General features: G+C 42.6%; 1 protein-coding gene across 4 annotated transcripts in view; it reads left to right on the top strand.

Annotated features, from left to right (window-relative positions):
• LOC140186507 (clathrin heavy chain 1-like) overlaps nt 1–23,638 on the top strand; it is a 132,953-nt gene that overhangs the window by 18,056 nt on the left and 91,259 nt on the right. For all 4 annotated transcript variants that reach the window (XM_072240884.1, XM_072240881.1, XM_072240882.1 and 1 more), the window contains exons 2-6: nt 6,782–6,989; nt 14,217–14,485; nt 17,762–17,923; nt 19,404–19,517; nt 22,560–22,733. In XM_072240884.1, the coding sequence (XP_072096985.1) occupies nt 6,782–6,989; nt 14,217–14,485; nt 17,762–17,923; nt 19,404–19,517; nt 22,560–22,733 (927 nt within the window). The remainder of the gene's footprint in view (nt 1–6,781; nt 6,990–14,216; nt 14,486–17,761; nt 17,924–19,403; nt 19,518–22,559; nt 22,734–23,638) is intronic.

The raw sequence follows: 23,638 nt of genomic DNA, 5'->3' as shown, positions 1-23,638 counted from the left end.
TGGCCAAAGATGATGGAGTTAGTTAAAGAGCAGATTATTATTAAAATGGTAAAAAAAATTTCAGCATTCTGCTGTGTAGAAGGACTTAGGAGTGCTTATGCATGAATCACAAAAGGTTGGCTTGCAGGTGCAGCAGGCTATCAAGAAGGCAAATGGAATGTTGGCCATCATTGCTAGAGGGATTGAATTTAAGAACAGGGAGGTTATGCTGCAACTGTACAGGGTTCTGGTGAGGCCCCACCTGGAGTACTGTGTGCAGTTCTGGTCTCCTTATTTGAAGGATATATTAGCTTTGGAGGCGGTGCTGAGGAGGTTCACCAGATTGATTCCAGAGATGACTGAGTTAGACTATGAGGAGAGAGTGAGTCACCTGGGACTGTACTCACTGGAATTAAGAAGAATGAGAGGAGATCTTATAGAAACATAGAAAATTATGAAAGAGATAAGATAGAGGCAGGAAAGTTGTTTCCACTGGTAGGTGAGACTGGAACTAGGGGACATAGCCTCAAGATTTGGGGGAGTAGATTTAGGACGGGGATGAGGAGGAACTGCTTTTCCTAGAGCGTGGTGAACCTGTGGAATTCTCTGCCCAATAAAGCAGTAGTGCCTACCTCAGTAAATATATTTAAGACAAGGTTGGATAGGTTTTTGCCTAATAGGAGAATTAAGGGTTATGGGGAAAAGGCAAGGAGGTGGAGATGAGTCCATGGCCAGGTCAACCATGATCTTATTGAATGGTGGAGCAGTCTTGATGGGCCGGATGATCTGCTCCTGTTTCTTATGTTATGAGTTTGTACCTTCTCCCGGTGACCGTGTGGGTTTCCTCCCAGTCCAAAGATGTACCAGTTGGTAGGTTAATTGGTCATTGTAAAGTGTCCTGTGATTAGGCTAGGGTTAAAATCAGGGATTGCTGGGCAGTGTGGCTGGAAGGGCCTCGTTCTGCGCCTTGTCATGCCCTTCACTCTCAATGTAGCATTGTTGAACTGCCTTCCTGGCTGTTGAATCTCACTGTATATCTCAGCTGCTCAGTCAACCAGAGCTGACATTGCATGCTTGGACAGGCATATCCTTATCTCACACTACAATGTCGAAGTAGTGTGACCACTGTCACATGCCAACACCTACTTGGAGCCAGAGATGAAAGTGAATGTCTGGTGGAGACCAGAAAATATCATTCAAGATGATTGTTGATGCCTTAACTCTTAACAGTTCCTAACTTGTGGAAATATTGAAATCGTTTCAATTTCAATCCCAATCCCAGTTGTTTCTGGTGTCTCCAAGCCTGAATGCCTGAAACTGCAGTGAGCAAAACAGTTCTGAATTGTCTTGCTGTTTATTTCTCACCCACTATCAGTGAGAAAAATCACCGCTTTTTGAACACAAACACTTACAACTGATGCTATTTAAAAACTATTCCCTCGAAACATGGTGCAGTGCTAACAGCCATGCGGTTGACTCATTTAGAAAATGATCGGCGACTGTCTCCTGTCCCAATTAAGAGACATGGTGTCACAGATAAATGAAGGGAGTCCCGGGTACTTAATTGGTTGAATTTTGTTTTTCAGGAGTTGTCCCAAATAAGTGGCTGCCCCAATTAACTGGAATCCACTGTATTTGAGTTTAAAAACCAGTTTTGTGATGACTGGAGGACAAGGGCTCTTTACAGGTTTCCCACTCAAGGTTGAAATTTATGGCAAAAATAATCTAAGTGTAAATGCCTCAGGCTGAGAATTTGAAACTGTTAGCGAACTCAGTGTAGTATTAAGGATTTCCCCATTTCCAAAGCAATGTCTACTGAGACTGAATGTAGTTCATACTATTGAAATAACACCGTCTATAATTTAAACTTAACTATTTTGCACTTGTTCCTGATGAGAATGGTACCACTTGCAATTTCTAGTATTTAGTAGCATTCAGATTGGGCGCTGTTCTTTGATAGTAATGCCTTAGTTTTGTGAAATACAAGAAGAATTTTTTTGACCAAAATTAAAATTCCTTGAGGTTTTCAGTTGAGCTCCTTGGCTCACCCCGATCCAACTGCTGAAAAACTGACTTTGAACCTAAACCTTAGCAGGTTTTTTTTTGTGCATTGGGGGTGAAGGGTAAATTTGCACTGTAATGTTATATCATTGGTCAACCTGTGAGGCTGAACTGTGACTGTCCATAATGTCTTTATGAGCTATAGCTGTTAGTTACTGCCTGTTATGCCACTGGCGTTTAAAGCAACAATGAAAGTACTGTAGTTGTTGGGGCAGTGATAATTCTATAGGTTTTATCAGTGATGAAGAAGGCAAATGTAATGTTAGCATTCATTTCAAGTGGACTGGAATATAAAAGTATGGATGTAATGTTGAGTTTTTATAAGGTACTGGTGACGCCTCACTTGGGAGTATTCTGAGCAATTTTGGGCACCTTATTTAAGGAAGGATGTGCTGACATTGGAGGAGGTTCAAAGGAAGTTCATGGCAATGAAAGGCTTGTCATATGAGTAGCGATTGAAAGTTCTGTGCCTGTACTTGCTGGAGTATAGAAGAATGAGGCGAGATCTCATTGAAACCTAACAAATGTTGAAAGGCGGAGATAAAGTCGATGTGAAGAGGATGTTTCCTATAGTGGGGAGTCTAGAACTAGAGGGCACAGCCTCGAAACTAAGGGATAGCCATTCAGAGCAGAGATGAGGAATTTCTTTAGGTAAAGAATGATGAATCTGTGGAATTCATTGCCACAGACAGCTGTGAAGGCCAGGTCACTGAGTATATTTAAGGTGGAAGTTGATTGGTTCTTGATTAGTCAGGGCATGAAAGGTTATAGGGAGAAGGCAGGTGAAGGGGTTGAGAGGGATTATGAAATGGTGGAGTAGACTCGATTGGTCTAATTCTGCTCTTATGTCTTAATGGTAATTTCTATTGGCTCTCACTAGGTTTCAGCAGTGATTCTTGATCCTTCAGTCTGCGTGGGATTCTAATCTAGTAATCTGTGCACATAACAGTGTACAAATGAGACTTTCCAATGTAATGTGGCAGTGTCATCAAAATGTACATTGTGTTAGTGCCAGGAGTGACCAATTGATTATTTTTACTTGTTGGCTCATTCCAGCTAAGCATTTCTGTATAAAAGAGCAACAAAGCAATAGGGTATTTTTTTTCCCTCCAAGCCTGTTTTCATCCTTTCGTGAGACCAGGTCTTGATTGATTTGGTTTGTAAATGTGCCAAACCTCCACTGTCCTTGTACAGTTTCCTAACTCTATGCTCAAGGCTGGCTCTAATTTTTAAACCGCACAATAGTTCTACAGCTCATGACCAGGAATATTTATTCAGAATAGTGAACATAACACGGAACTTTGCAGACCGTCTAGTGACAGCAGTATCATCTCTCTGGTAATATGAAGCCCATAAAGTTCCAATAATGCTTTTGGGTTCACCAATAAAGTGATGAATATGGACTATCAATCATTCGCTCATTGTGTGCAGTGTCGTATGTAATGTGCAATCATGGTCTTTCCATGACCACAGTTGTTCTTGGGGAATATTTCCACGGAAGTGGTTTGCCTTTGCTGCCTTCTGGTCAGTGTCTTTACAAGACGTGTGACCCCAGCTATTATCAATACTCTTCAGAGATTGTCTGCCTGTTGTCAGTGGTCACATAAGCAGACCTTGTGATACGCACCAGCTGCATGTATGGCCATATACCACTTGCTCACATGGCTTTGGCTTCATGTGACCCTGATTGGATGGGGAGGGGGTGCTAAGCAGGTGCTACACCTTGCCCAAGGGTGACCTGCAGGCTAATGGAGGGGAGGAGTGCCTTACACCTCCTTTGGTAGAGATGTATCTCACCCCAACCCCCCCGCCCCCAACTGTTAACTCAAAAGCACTGTCCCTTTTGCTTAAATCTCCAAGCATGCTGTATTTGAAGGTATCTGCAGAGTGGAGCACATCTTATTTTGGATCACTGGCTATGTTTAATTACTCCTGTAGCGATGCTAATAATTGTTTTGCTGTCCTTTTGTGTGTGGAAAGCACATGGCTTATAAAGCCAAATGGTAGGAATGGTGCTCAGATTTTGGAGCTTTGTAAATTTAGGTGGATTTCAGAAGGCACTCCCAACAGCTCTACTTGGTTAGGAGCTTCAAGAGATTTAGTATGTCACCAAAGACTCTTGCAAATTTCTGTAGATGTACTGTGAAGCATTCTGTCTAGCTGCATCACAGCCTAGTATGGAAGTACCAATGCACAGGATTGCAAGAGGCTGCAGAAGGTTCTAGACACAGCCAGTTCCTTCATGGTCATGACCCTTCCCACCATCGAGGATATCTATGAGAGGCAATGCCTCAAGAAGGCAGCATCTGTCATTAAGGGCCCCCATTACCCAGGACATGCCCTCATCTCATTGCTACCATCAAGGAGGAGACACAGGAGCCTGAAGACCCACACTCAACAATTTAGGAACAGCTCCTTCCCCTGGGTATGTAGGAGTTGCTGTTAAGGTCTGCCTTTATGATCCAATCTTTGTGCTGTTGCGCTTGGATTAGACCATAAGATATAGGAGCAGAATTAGGCCATTCTCCCTATCGAATCTGGCCATTATGGCTGCTCCATCTCCCCCTCGGGCCCAATTTCCTGCCTTCTCCCTAAGTCCCTTCGTGTCCTGACTAATCAAGAATCTATCAGCCTCTTCCTTAAATATATCCAATGACCTGACCTCCACAGCCGCCTGTGGCTACGGATTCCACCAATTCACCACTCAGACTAAAGAACTTCCTCCTCATCTCTGTTCTAAAAGGCGTCTTTGTATTCTGTCCTCTGGTCTTACACCCCCACCATAGGAAACATCCTCTCTATTGAGGATGATCTACCTTATACTCCTACAATTGTTCTGGTGAAGTTATTTCCACAAAGCTTTTGGGTAAGGGGGTATTCCCTGAAAGCAATTCAAATTTAAATACTTTCATACTGAGTTTAAATTTCACATTTACCTTGGGAAATGTGGTAGTTCAAGCTTGCTTCTTGCAAAATGTAAATCTTTGGGAAGAGGGCTATAAGTGACAAGTAACAATCAATCACACACCGAATGTTCCAAGCAATAGTGCTTTGAGTTTCTGCATGACTCGCAATGAAAGGACATCCAATTTCCAAAGAGAGTCGGAATTTTTCGCTAAGGGTAGAGCTTACTGACTGGAAAAACTGTACAGACTTGGAAATCATCCAGAAAGTTGACTCAGAAGGAAGTGTAAAACCTGCATAAAGCATTGCAAAACTTAATTTGAATTTTTTGGAATCAGTGAATTTCTGGAAGGTATGCTGCAGCAAAAAGCATATCAGTAGTTTAGTAGTTTGTTTTAACACTTTTGCACTGTGCTATTTTTGTCAACGTGGAGCAGAAAACAAGTTTCTAAATCTGGTGGGAGCAAAGGATGTTGGGAATGGTGATGGTGGAGTGTCTGGTTGGCAGAGAAGGAGTGATGGGTGAGTTGGGTGGGGGCGTGGGCTGGGTGCAAACATGCCCAGCTCTGGGACACCAGGCAAGGTCATTTGATTCCAAACAATCATTTTATTGATCATTACAAAAGTCTCTCTGATGGTACCCGCTCCCTCTCTTCTCCCTTCCCCTTTTCCCAAACATGATTCCCCTCTCCCTGCCCCCTTCCCACTCAGTCCACTATAGAGACCCAGATCAGAATCAGGTTTATCATCACTCAATGTTTGTCATAAAATTTTGTGTTTTTTGTGTGTGGCAGTAATACAGTGCAATATATAGCATTACTACAATACTGTGCCAAAGTCTTCAGCACCCTAGCTCTATACATGTGCCTAAGACTTTTGCTCAGTACTGTAGATGTGGGGTTTTATTCAAATTGTTAGCCTAAATTGGTAGCAAACTAGCTGCATTTGCAGCAACACATTAAATGCTGGAGGAACTCAGCAGGTCAAGCAGCATCTATGGAAAAGAGTAAATGGTTGACATTTCGGCACAACCCTTTAGTACTGAGAAGGAAGGGAGAAGATGCCAGAATGAAAAGATGGGGGAACAGAAATAAGATATTTTATAGTAATTAAGTCTTTGATTTCAATGCTTTAATTGCGGGGGGGGGGGAACTACAGCATGGGATCGAAGTAAGCTGCAGAGAGTTATAAAATTAGTCAGCTCCATCATGGGCACTAAACTCTGTGGTATCCAAGACATCTTCATGGAACAGTGCCTCAAAAAGGTGGCATCCCACATTAAGGACCCCATCACCCAGATTATGCCTTGTTGTCATTGCTACCATCAGAGAGGAGGTACAGGAGACTGAAGGCACAAACTCAATGATTCAGAAATATGTATAGGAACTACAGCACAGAAACAGGCCTTTTGGCCCTTCTTGGCTGTGCTGAACCATTTTCTGCCTAGTCCCACTGACCTGCACACGGATCATATCCCTCCATCCACCTCCCATCCATGTATCTGTCCAATTTATTCTTAAATACTAAAAAAGAACCCGCATTTACCACCTCATCTGGCAGCTCATTCCATACTCCAACCACCACCATATATTTTCAGTTTTTTCTGTTAAGTAATGCATTGTACTGCTGCTGCAAAGTTAACAAATTTCACAACATATGCCAATGATGTTAAACCTGATTCTGATAATTCAAGTGTATTTGTGATCAGAACACTTCAGATTGCACTATGTAACTTTCACTGCAAGCTAATTTGAAAAACAAAAATTTGGCATGTAAGATTAGCAGTTTTCCTTTTATTATCTGGGATCAAAAACTTTTTTTTTCTTTCCCCCTCCAGCTCCAGAACCAAGGAGTGAATCCTGCTAACATTGGGTTCAGCACCCTGACCATGGAATCAGACAAGTTCATCTGCATCAGGGAGAAGGTGGGAGACCAGGCACAAGTAGTTGTCATTGATCTGAATGACCCAACAAATCCAATCCGGCGTCCCATATCTGCAGACAGTGTCATCATGAATCCAGCCAGCAAAGTGATTGCTCTGAAAGGTATTCATCTTACTCGAATAGCGCGACTGTCCTACCAGATTACATTAGGTGCTGTTTGTATCGATATTTGGTAATGATTATATACTTTCCTTCCTGCCTTCTTGTCTCAATTTAAGATGGTGAGTTCTTTGTTCTGTGGCTGTAAAATCTCTGGTGGGTCTTTTCATTGTAAGCAAACCTCATCAACTTAACGTAGACATTTTCTAACTGGTGTATTGCCCGTTGAGCAAATCCCCAAACTCCTTCCAAATTTACAGAGACTCTCAAACTCAACCTGATGAAGTCCTGGTTATGCCAGTTTTAGAAAGCAAGCAGCCCTAAATTTTCAAGCTTACTGACCATCACTTTGACAGCATGTTGGCAGGTCAGTGGGACCTATTGTTTCCAACAATGTGGTAGTTAACTAAAGCAGGAGTTCCCACATGAGCGTCCAGTACAGTGGCATAGTCGTTAGCACAACACCATACAGTGCCAGCGATCCAGGTTTGATTTCTACCACTGCCTGTAAGGAGTTTGTACATTCTCTCTGTTACCACGTGGATTTCCTCAGGATGCTCTGGTTTCCTCCCACAGTCCAAAGGTGCACCGGTTGGTAGGTTAATTGGTCGTTGTGGATTGTCCCGTGATTAGGCTAGGGTTAAATAGGTGGTTTGCTGAGCAGCATGGCTAAGGATCTATTCCGTGCTGTATCACAACAAATAAGTACATATCTTCAGGTGCTGAGTGTGCATTGGCAGATTTAATTTGTGGAACTATTTCTAGCAACAGGAAAAAGGGCAAAGGCACCTTAAAGCCAGTTACTTTGGGCAGATGGGGCTTGTCAGCTGTGATTGACAGTTCTTCTAGAAGGAATACTCTGATCTCAAACCTCCACTGCCTTGCGGCTGTTTAATAGGGAAAGCTTTGGAAGTAAAGCCCCCAAGGGGAAAAATCAGGAGCTGGAGTTCCTTAGGCAGTCTTACATTGAGTTCAACATTGACAGGCAACTCCTGGCGCCAATGGTGCCAAACTGTATCAGTCTCTGCCGTTCATTTGGATTCATCAGCTGCATGGAGAGGGAAAGTCTGCTACACGGGCAACAGCTTGCTCTCCATATCCTACTGATTGGCTTGTGTATCATGTAGACAGCTGACACACAACATCCGTGGTTGACCTCTGACCAGTGAAGGACTTCAAGCACATTTCTGTGCATCTTGTGAAGGGAAGCAGATCCAATTTTTCCTAGTAACTCTGCAATTAGGGTGCAGCTATAAACATGAACTGCTCCTACCCTTGGGGAAGTTCCTCAGGATCAAAAATGGCCTGTATCTGAACTACTTCAGGTGCCTATATGTGATGATCTGGAGAGTTCTGTGATTGAAATTTACATGTTGAAACTGGTGCCGTGCCAATTATTTAATTGGCATTTAATGAGAGGGAGGGGGAACAGCATGGTAGCATAGTGGTTAGCACAACGCTTTACAGTACTGGCGACCTGGGTTCATTTCCCTTTACTGCCTGTAAGGAGTTTGTGCCCTCTTCCTGTGACCGCGTGGGTTTGCTCCAAGTGCTCCGGTTTCCTCCCATGGTCCAAAGACTTACCGATAGGTGGGTTGTTGGTTATTGTAACTTGTCCCGTGATTAGGCTTGGGTTAAATCAGGGTTTGCTGGGTGGTGTGGCTCGAAGGGCTGGAAGAGCCTATTTCATGCTGTACCTCAATAAATAAATAGAGGTTTTAAAGCATAAAAATTGGAACTTCTGTTTTGTTTTGGCTCAAGAAATTAGACATTAAGAGATTAGTTTTATTTGTCGCGTTTACAGCGAGGCATCAAAACATGTGCATTGTTTTGTGTCATGTCAAATCAGCAAAGATTGTGCTGTAAGTGTTGCCATGCTTCTGGCACCAACATAGCGTCTCCACAATTCACTGACAATCATTTTAATATGGGAGGATACTGGAGCACCCAGAGGAAACCCACACATTCTCGGGGAGACTGTACAGGCAGTAGTGGGAATTGAATCCCAGCTGGTGAAAGCTGGTGCCGTAAAGCAATCGCAAACTGTTGCACTGCCATGCTGACCCCCCTGGACAGCAGGCTCAATGTATAGGACTACATGTGGCCAGCTGCTCTTGCTATATGTCCTATCATATAGCCAGACATTTTCATACTCAAACTGCTTGAGCCAGGTCAGCACATTAAAATCGGGTCACTTCACATCAGTTGAAAATAATGGCTTAGACAATCAAATGGCCGAGTGCTTGGGCCATTATGGTGGGTGATCCAAGTTTATTGAAATGTGTTTATAAGTTGCTGATACTGGTTTGCCACCTGAGAATGACCCTTAAGTTCATGCATGCTATGTCTTTTGTATGCTTTGCATTGTTGTATTGTAAAAGTGGTTTCCTGCCGAAAGCTTGCATTTCTCTTCTGGAGTGCCTTATTTTGGTTAGTATCCAGAAACTGATTTACCTCAGTTAGATCTGGTGTATTTTTGCACTCTGCTATTATAAAAGTGTGTGTGTGTTGGTCAATGATTCTGATTTTGCTGTTTTGTGCATCCCAGTCTGTGAGCTTTTCGAAATTTCAGCCAGTACACAGAATTTCAGTACCATTTCTCCTATTAGTCCACACATCAAAAGAAGTTCCTGACTTCAAAGGAGATGTGAAGGCAAGTTTCTTTTTAGAGTGCTGGGCGCCTAGAATGTTCTGCCTGGGGTGGTGGTAGAGGCAGAAACCTTAGACTTTTCAGAGACATTTAGATAGGCACATGAATGTAAGTAAAGTGGAATGATATGGGAACTGAGTAGGCAGAAGCGATTAGTTAGCCATTTAATTACTAATTTAATTGGTTCGGCACAACATTGTGGGCCAAAGGGCCTGTTCCTGTGCTGTACTCTTCTGTTCTATGAACCCAGGTGACTTGTTATCCCAAGAGTGCTTTTGCATAGTAGTTTGATAGTTGGGTGGCAAGGTGGACATAAAACTCTACCAAAGGCACTGCTTCCCTCCGCTAGCCTGCAGGTCACCTTGGGCAAGGTGTATAGCACCTGCTTAGCTCCAGCCCCCGATCAGGGTCACGTGAAGCCATGGAGCAGGTGGTGGATGGTCATATGAGCATCCAGTACCTATCACAAGTCCTGGTTATGTGACCATTGCTGCCAGGCAGACAGTCTCTGAAGAGTATTGATAATGGCTGGGTTCACCTGTCTTGTAAAGATACTGCCCAGAAGAAGGCAATGGCAAACCACTTCTGTAGAAAAATTTGCCAAGAATAATCATGGTCATGGGAAGACCGTGGTTGTTCAGGTTATGCAACAAGGTACATGATGATGAGTTGGATATTTGGTAGAAAGCAGAGCCTCTTCTATAGCTACCTACCAACTAAACCCATTTATTCCTTGACCCCTGAAATGAAGTTAACATCAGGTGCCCTAGGTAAGCTCCAAAAGAGCTTAGTTGAGAGAGGTAACTGTGCCATTATAGCTTGATTCTAAATCTACCTTGCCATTTTAGCAGATGTTTCATCTGATTCCCAAGTATCTCAACAATTACCAGGCATGTGTCATTTGCTGTAGGTGGCTGTGGTGACCAAGGCACATCAAGGCTGGTAGGTTCTTGATTAATAAGGATGTCAAAGGTTACAGGGAAAAGGTAGGAGAATGGGGTTGAGTGGGATAATGAATCAGTCATGATGGAATGGTAGAGTAGACTTGATGGGCCGACTGGCCTAGTTCTGCACCTGTGGCTTGGTTCTAATGAGCAAACATTCTGAGTGGAACGTGGGTGTCCGTGCTAAATAGCATGATTACACTTTTGTGTGGCTTCCTGGTTGGTGATTATGGTCTGGGATCCTTGGGCAGATAATAGTCTGTGCATGGTCATCAGATTACTGAAATTTCTTTAGACCTTCCCTCAAGTGCTGTATGGCTTAGCATGTCTTGTTTTTTGGATTGATTGTTGCACCTGAGATTGGAACAGGTCCTTAATAAATATTTGAGTATATCTTTTGAGGGTTGAAAATGCTTGGATAATTTGAAGTACCAGCCTGCTCACAAAATTTGTGCTGAAGGAGCAGCAAGTTTTTTGCCCTGCAGACTTGGAAAAATAATGGATGGGAAAGCTCCAGTCTCTACATGGTGAAAGTAATTACATTTTGTAATGCTTGTGATAGCACTTCAAAACTGTAGGCAGCAGTAATAAACAAGATTTGTAGCACTCTAGTGTCAACCATACGCAAATCTTGCAGCTTGAAGCTGAAGTAATTCAACCTTTAATAGTTTTGATGTGAACAAACTGGCTATCCATACCCGAGAAATGTATTGCTTTTGACTTTTCAAGCACCTTATCGCTACATCAAGGAGTTTTCCAAGTACTTGTTGTCTGTCTCTGGAAGTAACTGTGTCATGTTTCTTTGCAGATTAGCTTCCAAACTTGGAGCTGCTTTGCTGTTGGAGTAAACAGGAATGAATTTGTAGCATGGTCACCAATTCCAATAGCAACCTAAAGATTTGATTGCAAGTCAGTTGAGGGATTTTCAGAGTCACAGTTGCAAGAAACCTTTGCATTTTCCTGGTTTTCTGCAATAATTACTCATAAAATTTGGTCTGATCTTCATCTAAGTCACAATAATAGACAAAATCTGCCTGAATTAATAATACAAGCAATTGAACTTCTCATCAATACTGAGTACATCGTTTAAACAGTCACAATATAGACTCAAAAAAAATGTGAACTTTAGGGTAATGCCTTCTACAAAAGCTACTTGGAGTCAGGTCTTCGAATCAATGAAATGAGATTGGAGGCTGGGTTGTAGAGGTACCCTACCCGATTTTAGAAAAAGGATACATAGGTTATTGATACGCTTGCTTTTGAGAAAGATCTGTTTATGTGCACCATGCCTTGAACAAAATGACTTTCAGAGGAGTTTTGAAGAATTGTAGAGATGCATAAAGCTGGAAAAGCTACAAAAACATTTCTAAAAACATATGTTCATCAGTCCACAGGAAGGAAAATTGTCTACAAATGAAGGAAATTCTGTACTGTTGCTACTCTCCCTGAGGAGTGGGTGTCCTGCAAAGATCACACCAAGAGCACAAATCTCTGGAACTTGCTAAAGTCTGTGTTCTTGGAAGGACGCCACTTAGGAAACCACTGCTCCCCAAATTAAAAAAAAAAACTTCATTGCATGTTTCAAGTTTGCAAAAGACCACCTAGATTTTCCACAACTTTTCTGGGACAATATTTTGTGGACAGATGAGCCAAAATTGATAGGTATCTGAGTAGCCAGGGCATCAAAGGTTATGGTGAGAAGGCAGGGGAGTGGGACTAAATAGGAGAAAATGGATCAGCTCATGATAAAATGGCGGAGCAGACTCGATGGGCCGAATGGCCTACTTCTGCTCCTTTGTCTTATGATCTAAAAATTGAAATTTTTGGAAGAAATGCATACTGTTTTTTTTGTGGGAGGATGGGAGAGCATGGCACACCAGCGCCTCATCCCAACTGTGAAGCATGGTGGAAGGGGCATCATGGTTTGGGTCTGCTTTGCTGACTCAGGGCATGGACAGCTTGCAATTGTTGAGGAAACAATTAATCTAAAATTGTATCAAGGCCTTTTACAGGAGAATGTCAGGGTAGTGGTCCTTCACCTGATGCTTAATAGAAGTTGAATGATGCAACAAGACAATGTTCCAAAGCACAAGAATAAATCAACAACAGAATGTTTTAAAAAGAAGAAAATTCATGTTTTGGAATGACTAAGCCAGAGTCCAAATCTTAACGCAATTGAGTTGCTGAGGCATGACCTGAAGAGGGCTGTTCATGCAAGATATCCCAGAAGTATTGATGAACTGAAACAGTTTTGAATGGAGGAATGGTCTAAAATTCCTCCTGGCTGTTATGCAAGTCTGATCAGCAGCTATAGGAAACATTTGGTGAATGTTATTGCTGCTAAAAGAGGTTCTACCAGTTATTAAATATAAGGGTTCACATACTTTTTCCAGCATGGACTGTAAACGAAGAAACAATGTGTTCAAAAAGGACATGAAAAGTACAATTGTTTGTGCGTTATTAGTTTACTCAGATTGGGTTTGCTTTAATTGTGACTTAGATGAAGATCAGACCACACTTTCTGAGTAATTAATGCAGGAAACCAGGTAATTGCATCAGGTTTGCAACTGTAATTCAAAAGGTGATTGAGGAATGACTAGGAAAAGACACCACAGAAAACGGAGGGGAACACTCAGTTTTATAATGCTACCATTTCAGAGAGGAATTTTATTTTTGAGTTCTCTTGAATTCAAATTGTTCACAGTGTTTTTGGTTGGGAATGTAAATCAGCCTAATTGGGTACCATGGTAGTGTAGTGGTCAGTGCAACGCTACTACAACTTGGGCCATCAGAGCTCGGTGTTCAGTCCCGTCGTCCTCTGTAAGGAGTTTGTACATCCTCCCTGTGGCATGTGTGGGTTTTCTCTAGGTGTTCAGGTTTCTACTTATAGTCCAAAGACATACTGGCTAGTAGGTTAATTAGGAATTGTTACTTGTCCTGTGATTTGGTTAAATCAGCGGTTGCTGGACAATGTAGCGCGAAGGGCCAGAGGGTCATATTTTATCAACACACACAAAATGCTAGTGGAACGCAGCAGGCCAGGCAGTTTAGTGAAACCCCCTCTCTCTCTCACTGCTCCCCATCTATAATTTCTTCGGCCCTTCAACTATGATGCTGTCTGGCATGCTGCGTTCCACCAGCATTTTGTGTGTTGTTTGAATTTCCACATCTACAGATTTCCTCGTGTTTGCGGTCATATTTTATACTAAATCTCTAAGTTCTTGAACCAGAAGTTATTACTGGTTCACCAGTCTTTCAAGACAGCTTCCAAGCTAACTTTTATTAATCCTGTTGAGTCAATAACCAGATATTGGCCACTCATCTTATTGTGCAGCAGCACTTTGCACTGGGCCCGAAACGTCAACTGTTTATCGTGTCCATAGATACTGCTTGACCTGAATTCCTCCAGCATTTTGTGTGTGGTACTTTGCATTCAGCTACTAGTCAATGTTGGACTTGAGACATGGAAAGCAGTGAGGTTGGAGAGAGAAGACTGGTTTTTGGCTTGTTCTGAGATGATATCTTTCTCTCCCTGCCAACAGCTATTGTACTATGTGAATCATTTGAATCACTGTGCAGTGAGATGAAAATCTGGTCCGAATGGTGTATTAACTTTAATTTGTTTATGAATAATAGCTGGGAAAACGCTTCAGATATTTAACATAGAAATGAAGAGCAAAGTGAAAGCCCACACCATGGTTGAAGAAGTAACCTTCTGGAAGTGGGTCTCTTTGAACACTGTTGCCCTGGTAACTGAGACTGCAGTGTTCCATTGGAGCATGGAAGGTGACTCCCACCCACAGAAAATGTTCGACAGACACGCCAGCTTGGCGGGTTGTCAAATTATTAACTACCGGACAGACCTTCAACAGAAGTGGCTGCTTCTAATTGGAATCTCAGCACAGGTAGGTTCTTAAAATTATCTTTCTTGTTTTATTCCTGCCATTGCTTGTAAGGTGTTTGTATGTTTTCACTGTGACCGCGTAGGTTTCCTCCGGGTGCTCTGGTTTCCTCCCACAGTCCAAGGCGTGTCAGTCGGTAGGTTACTTGGTCATTGTAAATTGTCCCATGATTAGGCTGGGGTTAAATCGGGGGGGGGGGGGGTTGCTGGGCAGCATGGTTTGAAGGGCCTAGTCTGTACTGTATCTCAATACAAAAATTGATAAAGGCTTGCAACACACATCAAAGTTGCTGGTGAATGCAGCAGGCCAGGCAGCATCTCTAGGAAGAGGTACAGTCGACGTCTCGGCCTGAAACGTCAACTGTACCTCTTCCTAGAGATGCTGCCTGGCCTGCTGCGTTCACCAGCAACTTTGATGTGTGTTGCTTGAATTTCCAGCATCTGCAGAATTCCTGTTGTCTGTTAATAAAGGCATGTTTCCTTTGAATCACTGTGGGTTTGATCTATTATTAGACCAAGCTGTTAGTGGTCTTTGAATTGTTATGGGCTGAAACCTCAAACGTTGCTTTGTGGTTTTGAATGTTAAACTGTTGGAAGTGTCATTTTCAGGATATTAAAGTCATAGTTATAGAGCACTACAACACAGAAATGGGCCCTTTGGCCCTTCCAGTCCATGCCCAGCTATTCTACCTCATCTCCATAGCCCTCCATATCCCTCCCATGTACTTATCCAAACTTCTCTTAAATGTTGAAATCAAACCTGCACTCACCATGTTCGCTGGCAGCTGATTCCACACGCCCCGCACTCTCCCTCAGGTTCTCCTTAAATATTTCACCTTTCAACTTCAAACCAAAAGACGAATCAAAAACGCCCAAACGCTAATCCATTCTACCTACACAATGTCCAATTCCTCCATCTTCCTTACATCCATGTGCCTATCTAAATCACTTAAAAGCCTGTAATGTGTTTTACTCTACCATCATACCACTCAGTGCATTCCAGGCATCCACCACTCTCTGAATTAAAAAAAAAATTTGCCCCTCACATCCCCTTTGAACCTACCATCTCTCACCTTCAATGTATGCCCACTGGTATTAAACATTTCAATCCTGGGAAATATTTTCTACCTACTCTACCTATGCCTCTCATAATCTTATAAACGTCTATCAGGTCTCCCCTCAGCCTCCACCACTCCAGAGAAAACAACTCAAGTTTGTGCAGCCTCTCATGATAGCCCATGCCCTCAACACCAGGCAGCATCCTGGTAAACCTCTTCTGCACCTTCTCCAAAGCCTCAACGTGCTTCCTACAGCAACCATGCTGAATCCAAATTGGTATTGCTTAAATGCTGAGGTATGATTTGTAACACAATTAAGTATTTGAAGTACGTAAGTGCCTTGGGGTGGCTGAGGCAACATGTCAATATTAATGCAAGTGTTTTGATGACTGGCTTTTCCCTATCAGTTCTGATGTCAAGATTCTTGATGTCCCTAATTATGGCCTGTACAGTTTCACTCACTTGCCTTTCAATAGTACTCGGATACTGAGGTGCATATTGGAAGTAGCTGTTTCTGATGGAAAACAAATTGCAATATTAGCACACCTGCCACAGGTGAGGCTGATTAGCAAACAAACACTGCTAAGTGTTTTATTGTCTTAAGTTTGTACACTTTAAGCAACGCGCACAAAATGCTGGAGAAACTCAGTAGGCCAGATAGCATCTATGGAAAAGTGTAAACAGTCAACGTTTTGGGCCAAGGCCCTTTATCAGGGAGAAAGAGGAAAAGAAGGTTTGGGGTGGTGGGGGGGGGAAGAGGGTAGGAAGTCCATGGTCGTAGGTGATAGGTGAAGCCAGGGGAGGGGTGCAATAAAGAGCTGGGAAATTGATTGGTGAAATAAAGGGCTAGAGGAGGGGGAATTTGATAGAGGATAGAAGAGCATGGAAGAAACCTTTATCTCTTTCACCAATCTTCCTATGACATGCCTCTGTCTTGCCCTTTATCACTTGCACCAATCAATTTCTTAGCTCGTTACTTCAGCACCCCCTTCCCAATTTCACCTATCACCTGCCTCCTTGTGCTTCTTCCTCCCCTTGCCCCACCATCTTACTCTGACTTCTTTCTTTCCAGTCCTGATGAAGGATCTCGGCCCAACATGTCGACTATTTATTCATTTCTGTAGATACTGCTTGATTTTTATAGATTTTCTCATGTTTGTACACCTTAAAATGTTCTTGCCAGCCTGATGGCTAACCTGGCGATGTTCTGAACTACAGTGTCCTTGCTGGCTGGCTGCCATGAACTCTGGGGGAGGGGAAGTATTCATCCTGCTGCTCAAGAGCTATGCATCGCATTAATGCTTGTGCCTTAATGTAAAGTTCATTTCTGTGCCAAGACCATCTTCCAGAGCTGAGCTCTGCTATCTCCATCTACCACCTAAGTTAATGAACTGCTGGCATCCTTGGCCATACTCCTGCAGAAAGTTTCTCTTTGTTGCTACTTAAATTACGAAGATGTCCTGTAACACAGCAGGAGGGGGAATAAGTGTGTACGCTGGAATCTATCCAGCCAGCCCTGAGTCATTCAATTGGAATTGTGTTCTACATTGAAATGTCATAAAAATATTCCCCACTTTAGCCTCTTCTCACTTGCCTATCACCTCCCCCAAGTCCTTTTCTCCTATGATTCACTCTCCTCTCCCATCAGATTCCTAGCTCTCCAACTCTTCACCTATCCCATCCACCTGGCTTCACCTGACACTTAGCTATCCTCCTTCCCTCCCGTCTTTTTATTCTGGGATGTTCCTCCAGCATCTTGTGTGTGTTGCATTGAAACATCTTCCTGCGCAAGCTGAAGAATGATGCAAAATAGCCAGCTTATTTTCTGAAGTAGTGGATCTGCTGAGAAAAGATATATTTGTGCTAACTGCATAACTTGACGACAGTATCCCTACCAGTTTAAGTACTTTAGGAGTGATCACTGTCCATTTTCTTGTCTCCTTGATAGATAGTGCTCATACAGTGCTTCAGTTATTTTCTCCATTTGCAGCTGATGTAACATTAAAGTTTCTTCAAATGTAGCACAGACACGATACTGGAGGAACTCAGCAGGTCAGGCTGCATCTATGGCAAGGAATAAAGAGTTGACATTTTGGGCTGAGACCCTTCTTCAGGTCTTTCAACAGATGCGGCCTCACTGAGTTCCTCCAGCATTTTGTGTGCGTTTCCATCTGCAGAATTTCATGTTAATTCCTTTCAATCTTTTTATTTCCTTCATTTAGCAAAACCGAGTAGTAGGTGCAATGCAGTTGTACTCTGTGGACCGAAAGGTATCACAGCCAATTGAGGGCCATGCTGCGGCTTTTGCTGACTTCAAACTGGAAGAGAATCGTACACCGTCCACACTCTTTTGCTTTGCAGTTCGCAGTCAGGCTGGAGGGAAGGTATGCTTTGTTGTCAGCATTTTCATCTTCTAAATTGCTGACTTGTATCATGTGTTAAACCTAATCAGTCTCCATGTGAGTTTAAGTCGAAGATTTAGCTGGATTAGATAAATTATATGAGCTTGGGCTTTTCTCTTTGGAGTGAAGGAGGATGAGAGATGACTTGATAGAAATGTACAAGATAAGAAGAAGAGAAGAATAGCCCTTAGCTGGGCAGTGGAGTTATTGGGGCACCGACATGACGGTGCTTCTGTAGCAAGCTATTCTTGTTTTTACAAGGCCGAGTTGCTAGCTTGACGCTCAACCCGACTTGGATTCGAACTCAGGAACCTTTGCTCCGGAGTCCGGCGCTGATATTATTGCGCCACCAAGCGGGGTGGGGTGGGGGGAGGTGGGGGCGGTACAAGATAAGAGGCATAGATATAGAGGATAGCCTGGGCTTTTTCCCAGGGTAGAAATGGCTAATATGAGGGACAGTTTTATGGTGATTGGAGGAAAGTAGAGGGAAGGGGCATGAACAGGCCCAGGGTGGTAAATCAAAAAAACCCCAAAAATTAATAACACCTTTCTTTATAATGTCCTTATTCCTCCAGCTTCCTTACATTCATGTGCCTATCTAAATGTCTCTTAAAAGCCTCTTTATAATCCTCATGTGCTATGTTTAATCCTAACTTCTGAAACTTCATATACATTTCCATTTTCTTCGTGACTAAGTTCTTCACCTACCTGGGCATCTAAGGTTCTCTTATCTTTCCATCTCTGTCCGCCCTTCTAACAAGAATGTACCTGAGAGTATGTTTCCTGTGGTTTGGGAGTCTAGGACCAGAGGACACAACCTCAGAATAGAGGGACATCCTTTTAGAGTGGAGATAAGGAACAACTTTAGCCAGAGAGTGGTGAATCTGTGGAATTCGTTGCTAGAGGCAGCTGTGGAGGCGAAGTCATTGGGTATATTTAGGGCTGAGGTTGATAGCTTCTTGATTAGTCAGGGTATAAAGGGACATGGGGAGAAGGCAGGAGACTGGGGCTGAGGGGGAAAGTGGATCAGCTATGATGAAATGGCGGAGCAGACTCAATGGGCCAAATAACCTAATTCTGCTCCTATATATTATGATCTTTAAACACCCTCTACATCTCTGATGTGGACTTGTCAGAGGTAAGTTTATTTTAAACCCAGAGTGTGGTGAGTGCATGGAACACCCTTGCTAGGGACAGTGGTAGCGGCAGATACATTAAGGATATTTAAGAGAGGTTTGATCAGCACATGAATGATTTTTTTTAAAAAGGGAGGGGCAGTGTGGGAGGGAAATGTTAGATTGAATTTGGAGTAGGTTAAAAGGTTAGCACAATATTGTGGGCGGAAGAACCTGTACTGTTCTGTGAATCACTTCCTCAAACCTTGAGCTGGCTTTGTACCCATACTTAGTAGATAAAACGAATATCCTGGCTTCTTCAATCCAGCTTGTGAAATCTCTTGCAGTTGCATATAATTGAAGTAGGCCAGCCTCCTTCTGGAAATCAGCCGTTCACGAAGAGAGCAGTCGATGTGTTCTTCCCTCCTGAAGCTCAGACTGACTTTCCCGTGGCAATGCAGGTAAGCAACCAAAAACTTTATACTATATCGGACCTTTTCAGTGTTAAAAGGAGGAACTCGACTTGCATAAGCATACTGAAGCAGAAGCATAAATAACAGGTCATTGACCTGAAACAGTAATTGTTCCTCTCCTAACAAACATTGCCCTAGCTATTCCAGCAATTCACTTGATGTGCGGTACTGTGCAAAAATCTTACGCACGTACAGGTATGCATCGCTTAACGTCCCAAGGTACGTTCTGTGAAATTGGATGTTATGTAATTTGGATGTTGTGCGAACACCATATTATATACTTAACAAATCTATATGGAGTACTGTAGTGTACCTGTATTGACTAAATCCGTGTCATTAGCAATTTCTCCATATCCAATACAGATCCCTTTTGCATTTTCGTGAGCCTTGTAATTTTCAATGAAGCCAATCCTTTACCAGCTTCGAGAATTTTTTCTTTGTTTTTCAGGATCGTCGTGATTTTTGAGAGCGACATGCCTAAATCCCAAGCAATAGCATTCACTGGTTTTCCACCTTCATATTGTTTAATAACCTTTTGTTTCACTTCCAAATCAATACTTTTCCTTTGCCTCTTGCTGCTGCTATCACTAGGAGTGGTTTTGCTGCGTTTGGAAGCCATGATGCATAATTTTCGAAAGAAAATTAAACAAAGTGATAACACTACTACGCTCAAGAGACGCACGATTCATGAGATCGGTTACATCCGCTACGTCATGTTCTCAGATCTGGACTATGGACGTATATGCGATCGGACATTGTCTGAATGGACAATAAGTGGCGCACACCTGTATATACATATATGAAGTATTCCCACCACCCCCCCACCCACCGCGGATGTTTTCATGGTGTATTGTTTTACAACATGCATCATTGCATCACAGTGGATTTAATTTGTTTTTTTTGGCACTGATCAATGGAAAGACTCTTCTGTGTCAAAGGGAAATCAATTCTCTACAAAGTGATCTAAATTAATTACAAATATAAAACAGAATAATTAATTGCATAAATAAGCATTCACTCCTTTAATATGACACACCAAATCATCACTGGTGCAGCCAATTGGTTTTAGAAGTCACATAATTAGTTAAATAGAGATCACTGTGTGGTGCAGTCAAGGTGTTTCAATTGATTGTCGTAAAAATACACCTGGATCTGGAAGGTCCAACTACTATTGAGTCAGTATCCTGGCAAAATTTACACCATGAAGACAAATTAACACTCCAACTCTGCAAAAAGGTTATTGAAAAACACAAATCAGAAGATGGATACAAGCACATTTCCAAGTCACTGAATATTCCTTGGAGTACAGTTAAGTCAATCATCAAGAAATGGAAAGAATATGGCACAGTTGTAAATCTGCCTAGAGCAAGCCAACCTCAAAACTAGTGACTGTGTAAGAAAGGGACTAGTGAGGGAAGCCACTATGACAACTCTGGAGGAGTCACAAGCTTCAATGGCTGAGGTGGGAGAGACTGCAGATACACCAACTGTTGCCTGAGTGCTTCACCAGTCACAGCTTTATGGAAGAGAGGCAAAGAGAAAGCCACTGCTGAAAAAAAACTCACATCAAATCTCGGTTAGTGGGAGACTCTGAAGTAAGCTGGAAGAAGGATTTTGTGGTCTGATGAAACCAAAATTGAGCTTTTCGGTCATTAAACTAAACCCTATGTTTGGCATAAGCCAAACACTGGACACCATCCCTACTGTGAAGCATAGTGGTGGCTGCATCATACTGTGGGGATGCTTCACTGCAGCAGACCCTGGAAGACTTGTGAAGGTAGAGGGTAAAATGAATGCAGCAAAATACAGGGAAATCCTGGAGGAAAATCTGATGCAGTCTGCAAGAGAACTGCGACTTGGGAGAAGATATGTTTTCCGGCAAGACATTGACCCCAAGTATAACGCCAAAGCTACACAGGAATGATTTAAAAACAAAGTTAATGTCCGGAATGGCCAAGTCAGAGCCCAGGCCTCAATCCAATTGAGAATTTGCGGCTGGACTTGAAAAGGGCTGTTCACTCACATTCCCCATGCAATCTGACAGAGTTTGAGCAGTTTTGTAAAGAAGGATGGTGAAAAATTGTAGGGTCCATATGTACAAAGCTGATGGACCTATCCACACAGACTCAAGGTGTAACTGCTCCCAAAGGTGCATCTACTAAATGCTGACTTAATGGGGATGAGTAATTAGCAATCAATTATTTTATGGTTAATTGTAATATATTTAGACCAATTTGTAGACATTTGTTTTCACTTTGACATGAAAGAACCTTTTCTGTTGATCAGTGTTTAAAAAAAGCCAAATGAAATCCACTGTGATTTAATGTTGTTAAATATATTTTTTATAGGCACTGTGTATAGCGAGGGTAACTAAGACTTTTACACAGTGCTGTGTTTGTCAATGTAGAGCGGACAGTGATGTAAATCTGGGAGAAATGGATGTTGGGAATGATGAAGGTAGAGCGCCACAGGTGGGTTGTGGGACAGGTGCAGAGGAGTGCCGGGGGAGGGGCACTTGTACAGGCACACCTAGCCCTGAGACACCAGGCAAAGTTATTTATTCCAAACAATTGGTTTATTGATTGTTATAGAATGGCTCTCTAGTGTTTCCCACTCTCTCCCATCTCCCTTCATCCCTTCACCTTTCCCCAACCCTGATTCTCCTCCCCTGCCCCCTCCCACTCTCAGTCCACGATAGAGACCAGTATCAGAATGAATTTTATCATCATTCACATATGTCATGAAATGCTTGCACGGAACTGTATTTTTTGGGAGTGGGGTTAATACTTTATGACAGTTTGATTAATTATCAGAATGCTCAGTTCGCAATGTGAAGCTTGACTGTCATAAAGTAGTAAGTATTTGCAAAAACATGAGAAGAAAATTGTTGTCTTGGCCAAACAGTTTCATCTGGGGCTCAAGTATGTTGAAATTCGTGATTTTAAAGGATTCTTGTGAGGTTTCTTTGTATACTGTAAAATGAATGATATCCTTAAGTACTGTGGATTTTTTCATGTTTTTAATTGGCAGATCGGAGCCAAATATGGTGTTATATACCTGATTACAAAATATGGCTACATTCACTTGTATGACCTGGAGTCTGGCGCTTGTATCTACATGAACCGCATTAGTGCTGAGACCATCTTTGTGACTGCTCCCCATGAGCCTACTTCTGGCATAATTGGAGTCAATAAAAAAGGACAGGTACTGCATTTAGCCATGAGGCATTTATACCTTCAGTTGAAATGGAGAAGCTGATGTCTTTTTGTTGTTTTTGCAAAGTAAGCTTCTCAATTATTCCCTCACGTTGCTTAGCTGATGGGAGCAGGCAATATTCTGTTCCTTAAATGCCCATATAGTGTTGTAGTTGGCATAAAGATTACAGTACCAGTGACTTGGGTTCAAATCCTGCCACTGCTTGTAAGGAGTTTGTATGTTTTCCCTGTGACAGTGTGGGTTTCCTCCATGTGAGGTTTCCTCCCACAGTCCAAAGACCTCCTAGTTGGTAGTTAATTGGTCATTGTAAATTGTCCTGTGATTAGGCTAGGATTAAATTGGGGGATTGTTGGGTGGTGTGGCTTGAAGGGCCCATTCTGCACTTAATTAATGTTGGGATATGGCCACATCAAGCAAATTTCCATGAACTCGTTGAATATGAAATGGAACTATTTTGTTCACTGGCTTTTTTTTTTGTTGGCCAGTAGGTGTTATTTGGTGTGGGGAGGTGCTCGTTCACAGAGGTGCCTTGGTTTGATGATTAACAGGAGAGTTAAAACATGGGGTGTTCACTTTTTTGAATTTAGTGATGTAGAGGGTCACTGGTTCCTTCAAGGTGTCATAGCTGGAGAAGATAGCGGGGATGAGCTCCCACTGCCTATTAAATGCTCCCAATGGTGTGTATCTCAAATAGCTTCTGACAATTAAGTCAAGCTCCTGGCCTCCACATGCGGCTTAGCTACTAAACCCAGTGGATAATTTCTACTGATGGTAGAATGAGCAAAGGCACATTACCTCCTGCCCGCTGCCTGTATGGAGTTTGCTCATTCCCCTCTTGACTGCATGGGTTTCTTCCAGGTGTTCCAGTTTCCACCCACGGTTCAAAGATGTAC

The sequence above is a fragment of the Mobula birostris genome, chromosome 22, assembly GCF_030028105.1.
Source record: "Mobula birostris isolate sMobBir1 chromosome 22, sMobBir1.hap1, whole genome shotgun sequence".
Classification (NCBI taxonomy): Eukaryota; Metazoa; Chordata; class Chondrichthyes; order Myliobatiformes; family Myliobatidae; genus Mobula; species Mobula birostris.
Note: the sequence above shows the minus strand (reverse complement) of the source record. Positions and strands in the feature narration are given on the sequence as shown.